We start from the raw sequence: 12,083 nt of genomic DNA on the forward strand, positions 1-12,083 counted from the left end.
TAAATACATAAAATAAGAACATCAATAGTGATGATTGTTTCTATTATTTTGATATTCTCAAAATGAATCCGCTAAGGCTTGTGTGGTCAAAAAAAACTCTAGCTAACCAAAGCCTTTACACTGTAAAAGTTACAGCTACAATATCCAGGTGGCTCCACTGGTCAACAGGTGACTCTTCCCCTCTGCACTTTTCTAATCACTCACACTTAGAGCTGATCTTTATAAAAACCTGCTGAATTCATACTTATGTTCGCTGGATAAAGGGGGCAACGCTTCTTCTGAAACAATGAAGTCAAAACGCTGTGTTCATCATTTAATCGATGTCTGATCATGAAACCAGATCGTTCTGCTGAGGCATCACATCTCGTGTTGTGTGGCATTTGAACTTTGCTGTGAAAGTGTTGGACATTTTGTCATGTGTTTAAATACGGGTCTCATAAACTCGAGAGCAAATCAACCAACCAACCAACACAAAGTAAAATTCAAGTCCTGTATGTGTCCTGATAAATTCTGATTAGTGATGGTGGTAATTGTTAACATGTACTAGAGTGAGCTGGAGAGTGGGGAAGGGGGGACATGTGGTAGGATCTTGCAGAATGGTACAGGGATACCAACGTGTGTCTGCCCCAATCCTAAAGGAACTACAGGCCACCTCTGCAAAATATTTTACTTAATACTGGAGATACTACGACCCCCAATAATTTTGTTGTTGAGGCTTTCAGGGGGTCTCAAGTGTCAATCAAGGGTTCTCATGCCCCCGAGACCCCCTGTATTTCGCACCACAGGTCTCATTGCTTATCATCTGGCTAATACCAACCATGGTGAAGCTGGAGAGATGTGAAGCTGCTGAGATTGTAATTATTTATTGAATTTGAACCTTTGATTGTCTGGAGTGGTTTGCATAACTGTATGCCACTGCTTATCACAGTTGTTAATTAAACTTGACTTTAATACCACAATCACTTGTTAGTTTATTACAACTGTGACCTTAAGGTTAGACAAATATCAACTCTGAATTAGGGATGCACCGATCCGCTTTTTTCACCTCCGATACCGATATCTGAGGTTTAGTATCGGCCGATACCGATCCGATACCGATACAAATTAAACAGTCGGATTCCCCTGGTCCGCACCAGTTCTAAGTCACCCGCGGGCGAGTTCACCAACTTTGCAGCTCCGCCGGTTCCGTTCAAACTGAGCAGGGCGGGAGATCCGGACCGGGACCCGTCCGGCACCGGGCCGGCGGAGGGACCGGGAGCCGGACCGGGAGCCGGACCGGGAGCCGGACCGGGAGCGGGACCCGGAGCGGGACCCAGACCGGGAGCCGGACCGGGAGCCGGACCGGGAGTCGGACCGGGAGCCGGACTCGGCCCATTGTCACCGATACCCGATCTAGAAATTTCTTCAATATCGGTACCGATACCGATACAAATATCGGATCGGTGCATCCCTACTCTGAATTCAAATTCAGGTTAGGATGCTGGTATGACGTGGTGCTTGGATGACAGCATATAAGGACCAAAGTAAATTGGGGAATTGGAGGAGGAGGGGAATTATTACGGGAAAGAACTGAGAATGTTCATAGTAACATTTTAAATGTATGAAAAAAAAACAATTAAACAAGAAAAAAAACCTTACATTTATGTCAAAATGGATTAAGTATTTGCATCAACAATAACAGTGCAAAAGACAGATAAAAGGATGTTATATCTACATGCAATTCAAATGAGATTTGTAATTTATTGAGTAATCTTTTTTTACATGAGCTTCAATATCATGTCTGTCTGCTCTTCATTGTGTTGCCATCTTCAGCCCCCCGGCCTCATCAGTCTGCCCCGTATATTCTCCCTATAGTCCCACAAACAACCATTCTCTGTTTGCCTCGTCTCTCCAATAGATTTCCACTTCTTCCATCATCTGTGGGCTGCCTCTGTTCTGCACTTGAAATTCACCCAAAATTAAACAGAATCTGGGATAAAAATCCAATTAATTCCAAAAGGTTTTAGTATGTTCTGTGTAAATGTTGAACATTTTACTCAGAGTTTCTGACATTTCTTCTCACTTTGTATCTGTACAAGCTCGGATATTGTAATCTTAGTTTATGCTTACAGCAATCTTTTCAATCTTGGGTACAGCTCAACATAAACTTTATGGTGCACCCACTGTCTAGCATGTGACCTTTTGCTCTACTCTGGTTTAACTGTGTTTGTTTGCTCTAAGAACTCAGCCGACTGACACAACACCCTCACCATACATGATACTTTTTCCCTCCAACACATTTAGGATGCAGCTTTACAGACGATAAGTTCCAGACACAGAACAATACATTCACACACAGGTAACCCACATAGAGACACTTCACATTTCTTCACAATTGCAACATTCACCTTGCTTGTGCCATCTTTTCTGCAGAAAGCTTTTACAAATACATTTCCAAAGACAACTTGTCTCAGAACCTTGTTTGTTGACCAAATTTCCACCACAATATTCAGTTTATATTCTTTAAAAGAAACCTCCCTTCCCCGTAGTTCTGGGAAAATAGGATTTTTAATAGGTCAGAGAGACTGCATGTTGATAGAACAATATTTATCAACCTTTAAAAATGATTTTGTCACAATATATTGTGTAATAAGATTGATATTAGCTTTCCAAAACTATTTCGTTGTAGATTACAACAAGACTGCTTGATATACAATTTTTCTATTCAGATACTCAACCATTACTGACAATAACCCATCAATTAACTTCATACATTATGCTACTAAGTGTTTATTCTAATCAATGCTGCAAATACCCTTATCTTTCTGATGTTCTCCTTTACACGTGGCATCTATTGCACTTCTCACCGTCCTGGGAGAGGGATCCCTCACATGTATCTCTCTCTGAGGTTTCTACATTCTTTTTACCCTTTTTTTTTTTGTTTTTCCTTACTCTTGTTGAGGGTTAAGGGCAGAGGATGTCACATCTTCTTTAAAGCCCTATGAGGCAAATTGTGGTTTGTGAATAAGATATATTTATTATACAAATCTAATTGTATTGATTGATAGTTGAACTCAACAGGCTTATTAATCAATTGTACAATATTTATATTTATATTAAACCATACTGTATGTTTTCATATTTATGAGGCATGAAGCAGAAAATTATTTACAATTACATCCAGCTTGTTTGCTGTTTGCAGGAGGCCCAGGGTTGCAGCATCCCATTGTCACTTCATTTAGAAGTTGAATGGACCAAATATGGATCCTTGGTGAATGCCCAGCCTCAGATTGTTAGCATCAAAGAAGTTGTCCAAACCAACACCACCAGCTTGGTATGAATCACTTCATCAAAGACTGTCAGGTTTTAACAGAGCAATGAACAAGGCAATGGAAAGTTAATCCTCTGTACAACTCTGTTTTTTTCCTACAGGCCCTGTTGTCTGGTGGCAGCAGCATCCTGACAATCAGCATGTCAGTGGCCTTCACACCAGTGTCAGCTGCTGCTCTTCCTGGTTACAATGCTATGCCCACCATCAATGCCAAACTACCCTATGACTTCTTCTCCCCTTTTGTCTGATCCAAGAGTTATCTAACAGTTCATACAGGTTCCACATACACTGGTACAGGACATTTTTGAAGTTCTGTTTGTACAATACATTTAATACTGTTAATAATGTACATATAATCTTTGTAAGATTATTTAACATTGTTGAATAAATGAAAACAGTTTCCACACTTATTTAAATCTTTTTTTTACAAAACAGAACTGTTCTTCTCAATGTCACTCAGTAGATGTTTTATGTGCATGTTATCAGTATAAAGAAAGTTTCAATTATGTACAGGCAAGTTAAGGCTGTGGCCTAATAACTGTATAGTCTTATCCAGTAGCATCAGAATATTTGGCATTCATTAAATAAATGCAGTACTTTCACTTGTTTCCATCACTCCAGGTTTCCATGGACACACTTTGACTGATATTCAAAATGAGATGATTACACTAAATGCCTACACCAAACTGTACAGTTGATGTAAATTTTCTGTGAACAGGTAATAGGAATACTGAAATAAGTTCTACAATAAAAGTTTATGAAGGAGTGTATAGTTTGAAAATTAAAAACAATGGTGCAGAAAGGAACATTATATAAATGACATTGAACAGTAGGTCCACTGAAGTTACTTTGATGAGTTAGAAGTCTATGCCGTGCTTCTTCAGGACCGCTTCAAGTTTCTGTTTCTCTTGTTCCTATGCAAAAGAGACGGAGGCAGGAGACAGAGAGAATAGTCAGTCTGATGGTGAACCTCATTAAAGCTTTGACCAAATAATACATGTGTTATTTATTATCTGGTCCTCCCACTGAAAGTAGCTTATATATTATAAGCTATACAATACTTTTTTCTGCTGCCAGCCTCAGCAACATACTTTCCAAAATATACCACAATAAATCCCATGTATGTGTATATGTATGTAAATGTAAAAAAGTGGCTCTGATGTATGTTTGCATGTATGAAGCAGTTTAGGAATCACCAGTTTATCGGTGCGCTCCTGTAGCTCTGTGACTCTCTGGACGAGGTGGTCGTAGCTTTCCTTCAGCTTGTGGAGCCTCTGGTCTGCACGGGTCTTCACTGACAACAGGATTCCTGCAATGAAGTCAAATACAAAGGAAATGTCCAGTTTACCAGTCTCAACATTCAAACTGGACTAGGAGGAGTAAGGCTGTACGGTAGGCGACATTTGTAGTCTGTGTGCCATCATTCTTTATTGGTCATTATTATTATATTTGTTCATCTTTGGATGTGAATCTATCAAAAATAATGACACATTCTGTAAACTCAGCTGTAAATATTTCATCTATATTTATCCCCAGTCATTTCCTATGACAGTTTATGTTGCGGGTGGTAAAATGCCATCAGAAATGCCAGCTCCTCCCCAAAGCTGTACATGCAACAGCACTTTGAGCCTAATGCTAACATACTGATGTTTAGCAGGCCGTGTTTATCATGAGGCGAACTTTACCTCAGTGATGCTCAAATTTAGAGAATTAGCAGCAAAAGCACAAAGGACTCTTCTTAATGATCTAAGCTTGTGGTGACATGGAATTTAATTAGTGTCCAAATCCACTTTTGTTTGTTTAACAATGGAACTAAAAGGTCCCTACCAGGTGTATGGTTAAAAAGGGGTGTCCTCAGTCCCTTAATGTAACATGGGTGTGTTTTAATAAACCAATCAGAGTGCCATCTCCCATTCCCTTATGAAGAAAGATGAGTTGTCACCTTGGTGGATTGATATGATAATAGAGGTTTTTCCAGATAGTGAGAAAAAAAGCTTCTCGCACAGACCACGGTGTCACTTTGAACACAAGCAGATCATCTGTGTGTTTCAAGCAGAGTCTGTGCTCATTGTGTAGCTTTGTAGGTGCATGGCACTATGTTGATAATGAGTCTGAAAACAGTGAAATACCGCATCACTGATTAAGGACTTGATTTGGTTGCTCGGTCAATTTCCACCACCTCAAGAAAGCAATGTGCAAAACACTATACCTCAGTTCAAGACTTACAGAAGAAGAACTACATTTAACCCTGTGGTGAAATAGGTTCAAGGGGAATGTACTACACTGTAAACCTGCTGTTAGTTTGTGTCTGCTCCCCTAAAGGGACCGACTGAATAAAGCCAAAACAATGGCTGGATATAAAATCTGTTCAAGTCAGGCAGTCACAGTAGTCCTGAAAACTAGAGCCGGTCCACACTATCACAAAATCCTCACTTCACTTTACAGTGACTCAGGGCGGCTCATTCAGCAGCTGTTGTTCTCTGAACATTTATTTTTGAATTTAGTTTCAGTTTCCACAAAGTATAGGATACTTTAGAACTGCAGAACCACAACAAGTAACTACTGCACACACACAACATCGCAGATGTGCAGATGTATGATCTCGGATTTTTTTATGCAGACCAAATACTACTTATTAATTTGTATGTTTTTATGTTACATGGAAAAATAGGTTAAGTTTTAATGCACCCTGATCTGTGGAGTATGGCATTTGGCTCCTATGTCTGTTGTAACGTATATTATGGAGGTTAAAAATAAGCTGAATCTGACTCTGAGAATGCTGTCTCTAGAGCACACGACTCACCTGGCTAAAAGTTGAAATATGGTACCAAATGAACTTGATCATGAATTGAGAAATAGCCGAATTTTTTATTTGATGTGAAATGAATTTAATATTTTCAAATACTTTACCTGCATATATGGTAATTCTGTTCCTGACTACAACACTTACAATAGGGCGAGTGAACAGACAGACACAGACAGACAGCGTTACTGACCATTGATAATTCTGGCCACCCTCCAGAGTCGCAGTAGGATGAGGAGACCCATCCCATCAAAGGCATCCTCGTGGAAAAGGAAGACAATGTCCAACACGAAGGACACCACCACCACCAAACCATCAAATACTTCAAACTTGTGTTGGAGGAACTCCAGGCGGTAAGCAAAAAGCTTACCAGCCAGCTCCACCATGAAGAATGTGAGTAGAGCCAGACTCAGGTAGTGAAACACCTGTAGCAACAAAAACTTGCTGGTTACTTTTGGTTGTATTTGTAATTGTGGCTTTTCTGTGAGGAAGTGATCAATTCACTGTCGTACCTGAGGAGCAATGTGGTCATGTTCCAGGTTGATAACAGACAGATCTATAAGCAACTCTGCCAGAACAAACATGGCATCCAGGATGACCAAACACACCACCAACACCTGCAAACAACATGAGATAGAGTCAGGAGAATGCATCTCACTCAGAGTTGTTGGCAGGTCGACTATGGTTTGATTTAAATAACTAAGGCCAGAAGATCCCATATTGTATTATATTTTACAAAGTGTAACAATTGAAGTAAATTGTGCCCTCTTTTCTTCAGATGTAACAAAACAGAAAAAAACATTAAATTGCCTCCACTGCTCATGTGGTGTCATCCAATTGTTCGCAAGCCCGACATTCAAATTCAACTTTTTTGCCTAAATGTCCTCTGATAGCCTCCTTGGAGGCGCATTCCCATAGAGACAGGCACACGGGAACACCACAAACACTCTCGCTCAAATGCACATCCTGGGTGCACATTTATGTGGCTATGTATGCTAGCATTGTAACATCAAGTAGACTTTTAGGCTAATGTAAACTTGTAAACAAAGAAAATTAGTGAATATTCATTTTTCGGTGAACTATCCCTTTAAATAGCTGCTCAATGTGGAACGCGTTTTGAGTATTTTTAGTTTGTTGTACTTAAAGGAGCCTCAGTAAAGATTCTGAGTATTTTGTTTGGGTTTAAATACAATTTGATTGATTGATTGATTGATTTTACGTGGAGAGGACAGAGAGTAAGCTGTGAAGGGGGGCAGATAGAGAGTGGGGGAAGACATGTAACACAGGGCCGCGGTTCAGAATCGAACCCAGGCTGCTTCGGGTGAGGCCTCATCTCAATGGGCGGCAGCTTTACCAGGTGAGGTATTTGCTGCCCAACAAATTTTTGAAGATGTCAATCTGGACAATAATGATTGGCATTATTTCCTTCTTCAATAATAATAAAATCAAGTCAGCACCCACTTCAATGGATTATAAGAGGAAAAATCACAAATTTGGCTTTCAAATGTGATGGCTCAATTACACTGCTCTAACAACAGGTACATGAACAGATGAACTGACATGTGTGACAGACCTGGAACCGCTCAGAGGTGTAGAGTCTCTTCAGTGAATCCCTGAAGGTCAGTGTTGGTAGGAACAGTCCTGTGGCCGGGCTCAGCTCCTCACTGATCTCATGCAGCTCTTCTTCCAACTGAGCCGGCTGCTCATCACCAACAGTGGTGAAATGCCTCAGGTATCGAGCCATACCAGCAGGTATGTAGAGGAACGTAGAGGACCACGTCCCACCTCAGCTCACCTCACAGGCTGAATAAAACACAAGGGTGCTCTTCAGTTCAAAGGTGTGTCAGAGGCTGTGCAGTTAGATCAAACTCAGTTTATTTATACAGTTTCATGAACTGTCACTTACAAGATGTTGTTACTTAGTAGCTCCTCTGCCTGTGGCACCTGATAACAGCAAAAAGCTAAATATATGAAAAGTTTTTCAACAATTTTCACTGACTTCTTCAAATTTGCGGGACATGAGGATGTGCAGATTTCTCCATAAGACAATCTGAGTTGACTTCTCCTTATAAGGTTGTCCTCAAGTTGTTAATGAGAAAGAAAATCCTCTCAGGCAGCGCTGAGAAGGGAGCTGCATGTCTCTCTTCATGATTCACCCCCATAAGAAGTGCTTTTTGGGAATGTTTACAGTTGAAGACATCCACCAAACATCCTCACAGCCCCCAGCAGCAGCAGCAGCAGACTGTAAGGTAGATCTCACTGCTGCAGCCTCTCTCTCGGGACATGAGGATATTAAAGTTTGCAGCTAAACTGAAAAGACTTAAGTCGAACTCACTCATTAACATATAATGAAACTTTCCTCTGAAGTTTCAGCTGCAGGAACACAGGCTGAACATCCACGCACTGCTGCGTGTAGACATGGAGGAAGAATGTGAGTTTAGAATATTGGCTTCTTCAAATATAAAGCTCTTTCAGCCGACGGGAACAGAGAAAGAAACGTTCATGCTGCGCGACACTCACCACAAGTAAACAGCAGAGCGGTGGTGGGAGCTGGGGGGCAGATTTACCCAGGCTTAACCAGGACAACGGTCCGAACTGGTTTTAATGGTGAGCTGCGTGTAGCAGTTAGCCTGAGCTCAGAGCCGCAGCTGGTGGACAGGAGGCTACAACTCGTGATGAAAACATCCGTCCGGATTCTGCCAACCCAGCATTTTGCCTCGCAGTAACGTCACTAGCGGCGTTAGCTCGGCAGACTGTGACCGTGGATCTATGACACCAGATGTGAAAAGGTCTTACCTTAGTCGTGTGAGCTGTGCACGGCACGTGTCACTGAAGACTGGGGATAAGTAAAGTTGAAGCAGAAACACTCCGCCTCTCTCTCCTGTTGTGGTCTCAGGTCCATGTTGTCTCTCTCAGCTGGACACAGGGACAACCCACACGTCTAATAAGCGTCCCATATATAAACGTAATATACACTTTTTCACACACTAATTCACCAAAAGACGCCTTGTTCAGCGGGAAACATTTCCATAATAAGCCTTACATTATAATATTTTATTTGCTTTTAGATCCGAGCCGATTAAAAATATTTCCGACGAGGTCTTGGATAGGAAGCTGCTCATGGATGAAGTTTTCAGTTCAGTGAAAGGGCTGCTTTTATTTTCCGTTACTTTCCAGGTAGTTGTTAGACACTAACCACGTGGTGTCTGGTTCTTCTCCTGCAGCTTTGACAGCCTATAATGAACTCAGATTTTAATTTACCTCAGTTCTATGCATCTGAACACGTTCAGCCTTTTATCAGACTGATTGTAGTTTTACTGGCAATCTACTGCAAAGGCATTAGGGCTATTTTAGATTTAAAAAATCTGTTATTAAGTGAAAAATATACACTACCGGTCAAAAGTTTGGGGTCACCCAGACAATTTCGTGTTTTCCATGAAAACTCACACTTTTATTTATTGAATGAGTTGCAAAATGAATAAAAAATATAGTCAAGACATTGACAAGGTTAGAATTATTAATTTTGTTCTTCAAACTTTGCTTTCGTCAAAGAATGCTCCATTCGCAGCAATTACAGCATTGCAGACCTTTGGCATTCTTGCTGTTAATTTGTTGAGGTAATCTGTAGAAATTTCACCCCATGCTTCCTGAAGCACCTCCCACAAGTTGGATTGGCTTGATGGGCACTTCTTGCGTACCATACAGTCAAGCTGCTCCCACAACAGCTCAATGGGGTTGAGATCTGGTGACTGCGCCGGCCATCCATTATAGACAGCATACCAGCTGTCTGCTTCTTCCCTAAATAGTTCTTGCATAATTTGGAGGTGTGCTTTGGGTCTTTGTCGTGTTGTAGGAGGAAATTGGCATGGCGTTGCAAAATGGAGTGATAGCCTTCCTTATTTAAAATGCGTTTTACCTTGTACAAATCTCCCACTTTACCAGCACCAAAGCAGCCCCAGACCATCACATTACCTCCACCATGCTTGACAGATGGCGTCAGGCACTCTTCAAGCATCTTTTCACCTGTTCTGCATCTCACAAATGTTCTTCTGTGTGATCTAAACACCTCAAACAAGATTTTTCTGTCCATAACCCCTTTTTCCAATCTTTCTCTGTCCAATGTCTTTGTTGTTCTTTTGCCCATATCAATCTTTTCTTCTCAGATATGGCTTTTTCTTTGCAACTCTGCCTAGAAGGCCAGCATCCCGGAGTCGCCTCTTCACTGTAGACGTTGACAATGGCGTTTTGCAGGTACCATTTAAAGAAGCTGCCAGTAGAGTTGAGGACCTGCGAGGTCTCAAACTAGAGACTCTAATATACCTGTCTTCTTGCTGAGTTGTGCACCGGGGCCTCCCACTTCTCTTTCTACTCTGGTTAGAGCCCGTTTGTGTTGTTCTCTGAAGGCATTAGTACACACCATTGTAGGAAATGTTCAGTTTCTTCGCAATTTCTCGCATGGAATAGCCTTCATTTCTAAGAACAAGTATAGACTGGCAAATTCAAATGAAAGTTCTCTTTTTCTGGCCATTTTGAGAGTATAATCGAACCCACAAATGTGATGCTCCAGATACTCAACTAGCTCAAAGGAAGGCCAGTTTTATAGCTTCTCTAACCAGCTAAACAGTTTTCAGCTGCGCTAACATAATTGCACAAGGGGTTTCAAGGGTTTTCTAATCCTCCATTAGTCGGCGATTAGCAAACACAATGTACCTTTAGAACACTGGAGTGATAGTTGCTGGAAATGGGCCTCTATACACCTAGATATTTAACTAAAAACCAGCAATTCCACCTAGAATAGTCATTTACCACATTAACAATGTATAGATTGTATTTCTGATTAATTTAATGTTATCTTCATAGAAAAAAACTGTGCTTTTCTTTGAAGAATTAGGAAATTTCTACGTGACCCCAAACTTTTGAACGGTAGTGTATATGAAATACTGCTTGTGATTGATCAGGGAACCTCCCTCAGAGGATGAATTATTCAGAATATATCGAGTACTCAGGATATTAACACAGAATAAGTTCTGTTTGAATGTTTGAAGCCATTGCAGAACACAGGCAGCCTACAGGTGATACACTGAAGAGAGGTTAGATGTGGAGACGAGGCCTCCAGCAGAGGGAGGCTGAGGGAACGGTGGTTTGCTGGACAGAGTATGGTTCTCAGCCAGGGAACCTAGTGAATTGTGCTGGATGACTGGCCAGCAGGAAGGATAATTTGCTAGGGTGAAGCTGGGCCATAGAGCTGGAGACAAGCAGATGAAATAGATAGCAACCATAATGAGGTGATCCTAAAGCTCAAAGAAATAAAGATGACTCAGAGAATTACAAATCCTATTTGAATTACCCACCTGTATCCAACAATATCCTTGCGTTTGTCCATTAGATTGTGGTTACTGATGTACAAAGTGTCATACATTTGTGACTTTAGCCTAATCATCAGTGGTGAATCCGGGGTCATCAGACACCCTCACCCAGGCTACCCACCTGAGGATGATAAGGGCCCGATTATTGTCCAGGCGGCGCACAACTCCACTCTCTCCAACCAGAGCCCAGTGGGAAGACTTCTGCGGCTTCCAAGGTGTTTTCCTCCTCTCGCTCTCCTCCTCCCTACATTACAGCAAGTTTTCCATCTGTTCCTCTGGCACTCAGCTAAAAGGTCAGCATTCTTTGCTGACCTTTGCTTGAGACAGTCAGCTCAAGCAACACCAAATGCTTGGTTAACCCCGACACCAGGACCATGTCTGGCTGAAGTGTGGTTACTGCAATGATCCTTAAGAACTCAACTTCCCTTGAGATTATAATGTCGTGAATTTGCAAGAACGACATTTTTTTGGTGATTTATTTTCCAAAAAATGACCATGACAATTGTGAGGTTTATATTAATGCTAATAGGAGTTTGATCCAATAAATACCACCAACTAGTGCAGTCCCAGGATTAACGGTCGATTATAACCTTTCACACTGAGA

At 41.3% G+C, this 12,083-nt stretch overlaps 2 protein-coding genes across 3 annotated transcripts in view; one reads left to right on the top strand and one right to left on the bottom strand.

Moving 5' to 3' along the window:
* LOC133012201 (tectonic-1-like) overlaps positions 1 to 3,602 on the top strand; it is a 43,176-nt gene extending 39,574 nt beyond the window's left edge. Inside the window, exons 16-17 of the mRNA XM_061080182.1 lie at positions 3,182 to 3,313; positions 3,412 to 3,602. Of these exons, the coding sequence (XP_060936165.1) occupies positions 3,182 to 3,313; positions 3,412 to 3,558 (279 nt within the window). The 3' untranslated portion in view covers positions 3,559 to 3,602. The remainder of the gene's footprint in view (positions 1 to 3,181; positions 3,314 to 3,411) is intronic.
* Positions 3,603 to 3,706: 104 nt separating this feature from the next.
* hvcn1 (hydrogen voltage-gated channel 1) lies at positions 3,707 to 8,732 on the bottom strand. Of its 2 annotated transcripts, XM_061079673.1 has the most exons (7): positions 8,634 to 8,732; positions 8,020 to 8,057; positions 7,687 to 7,916; positions 6,626 to 6,730; positions 6,307 to 6,538; positions 4,507 to 4,619; positions 3,707 to 4,224 (listed from the first exon to the last, which is right to left on the bottom strand). In XM_061079673.1, the coding sequence occupies exons 3-7, from the start codon at positions 7,855 to 7,857 to the stop codon at positions 4,168 to 4,170; spliced, it is 678 nt and encodes a 225-aa protein (XP_060935656.1). In that variant the 5' UTR covers positions 7,858 to 7,916; positions 8,020 to 8,057; positions 8,634 to 8,732; the 3' UTR covers positions 3,707 to 4,167. The 2 variants fall into 2 exon arrangements, with proteins under 2 accessions (XP_060935656.1, XP_060935657.1); XM_061079674.1 differs by lacking the exon at positions 8,020 to 8,057.
* Positions 8,733 to 12,083: the final 3,351 nt, after the last annotated feature.

Source organism: Limanda limanda, chromosome 10 (genome assembly GCF_963576545.1).
Source record: "Limanda limanda chromosome 10, fLimLim1.1, whole genome shotgun sequence".
NCBI lineage: Eukaryota > Metazoa > Chordata > Actinopteri > Pleuronectiformes > Pleuronectidae > Limanda > Limanda limanda.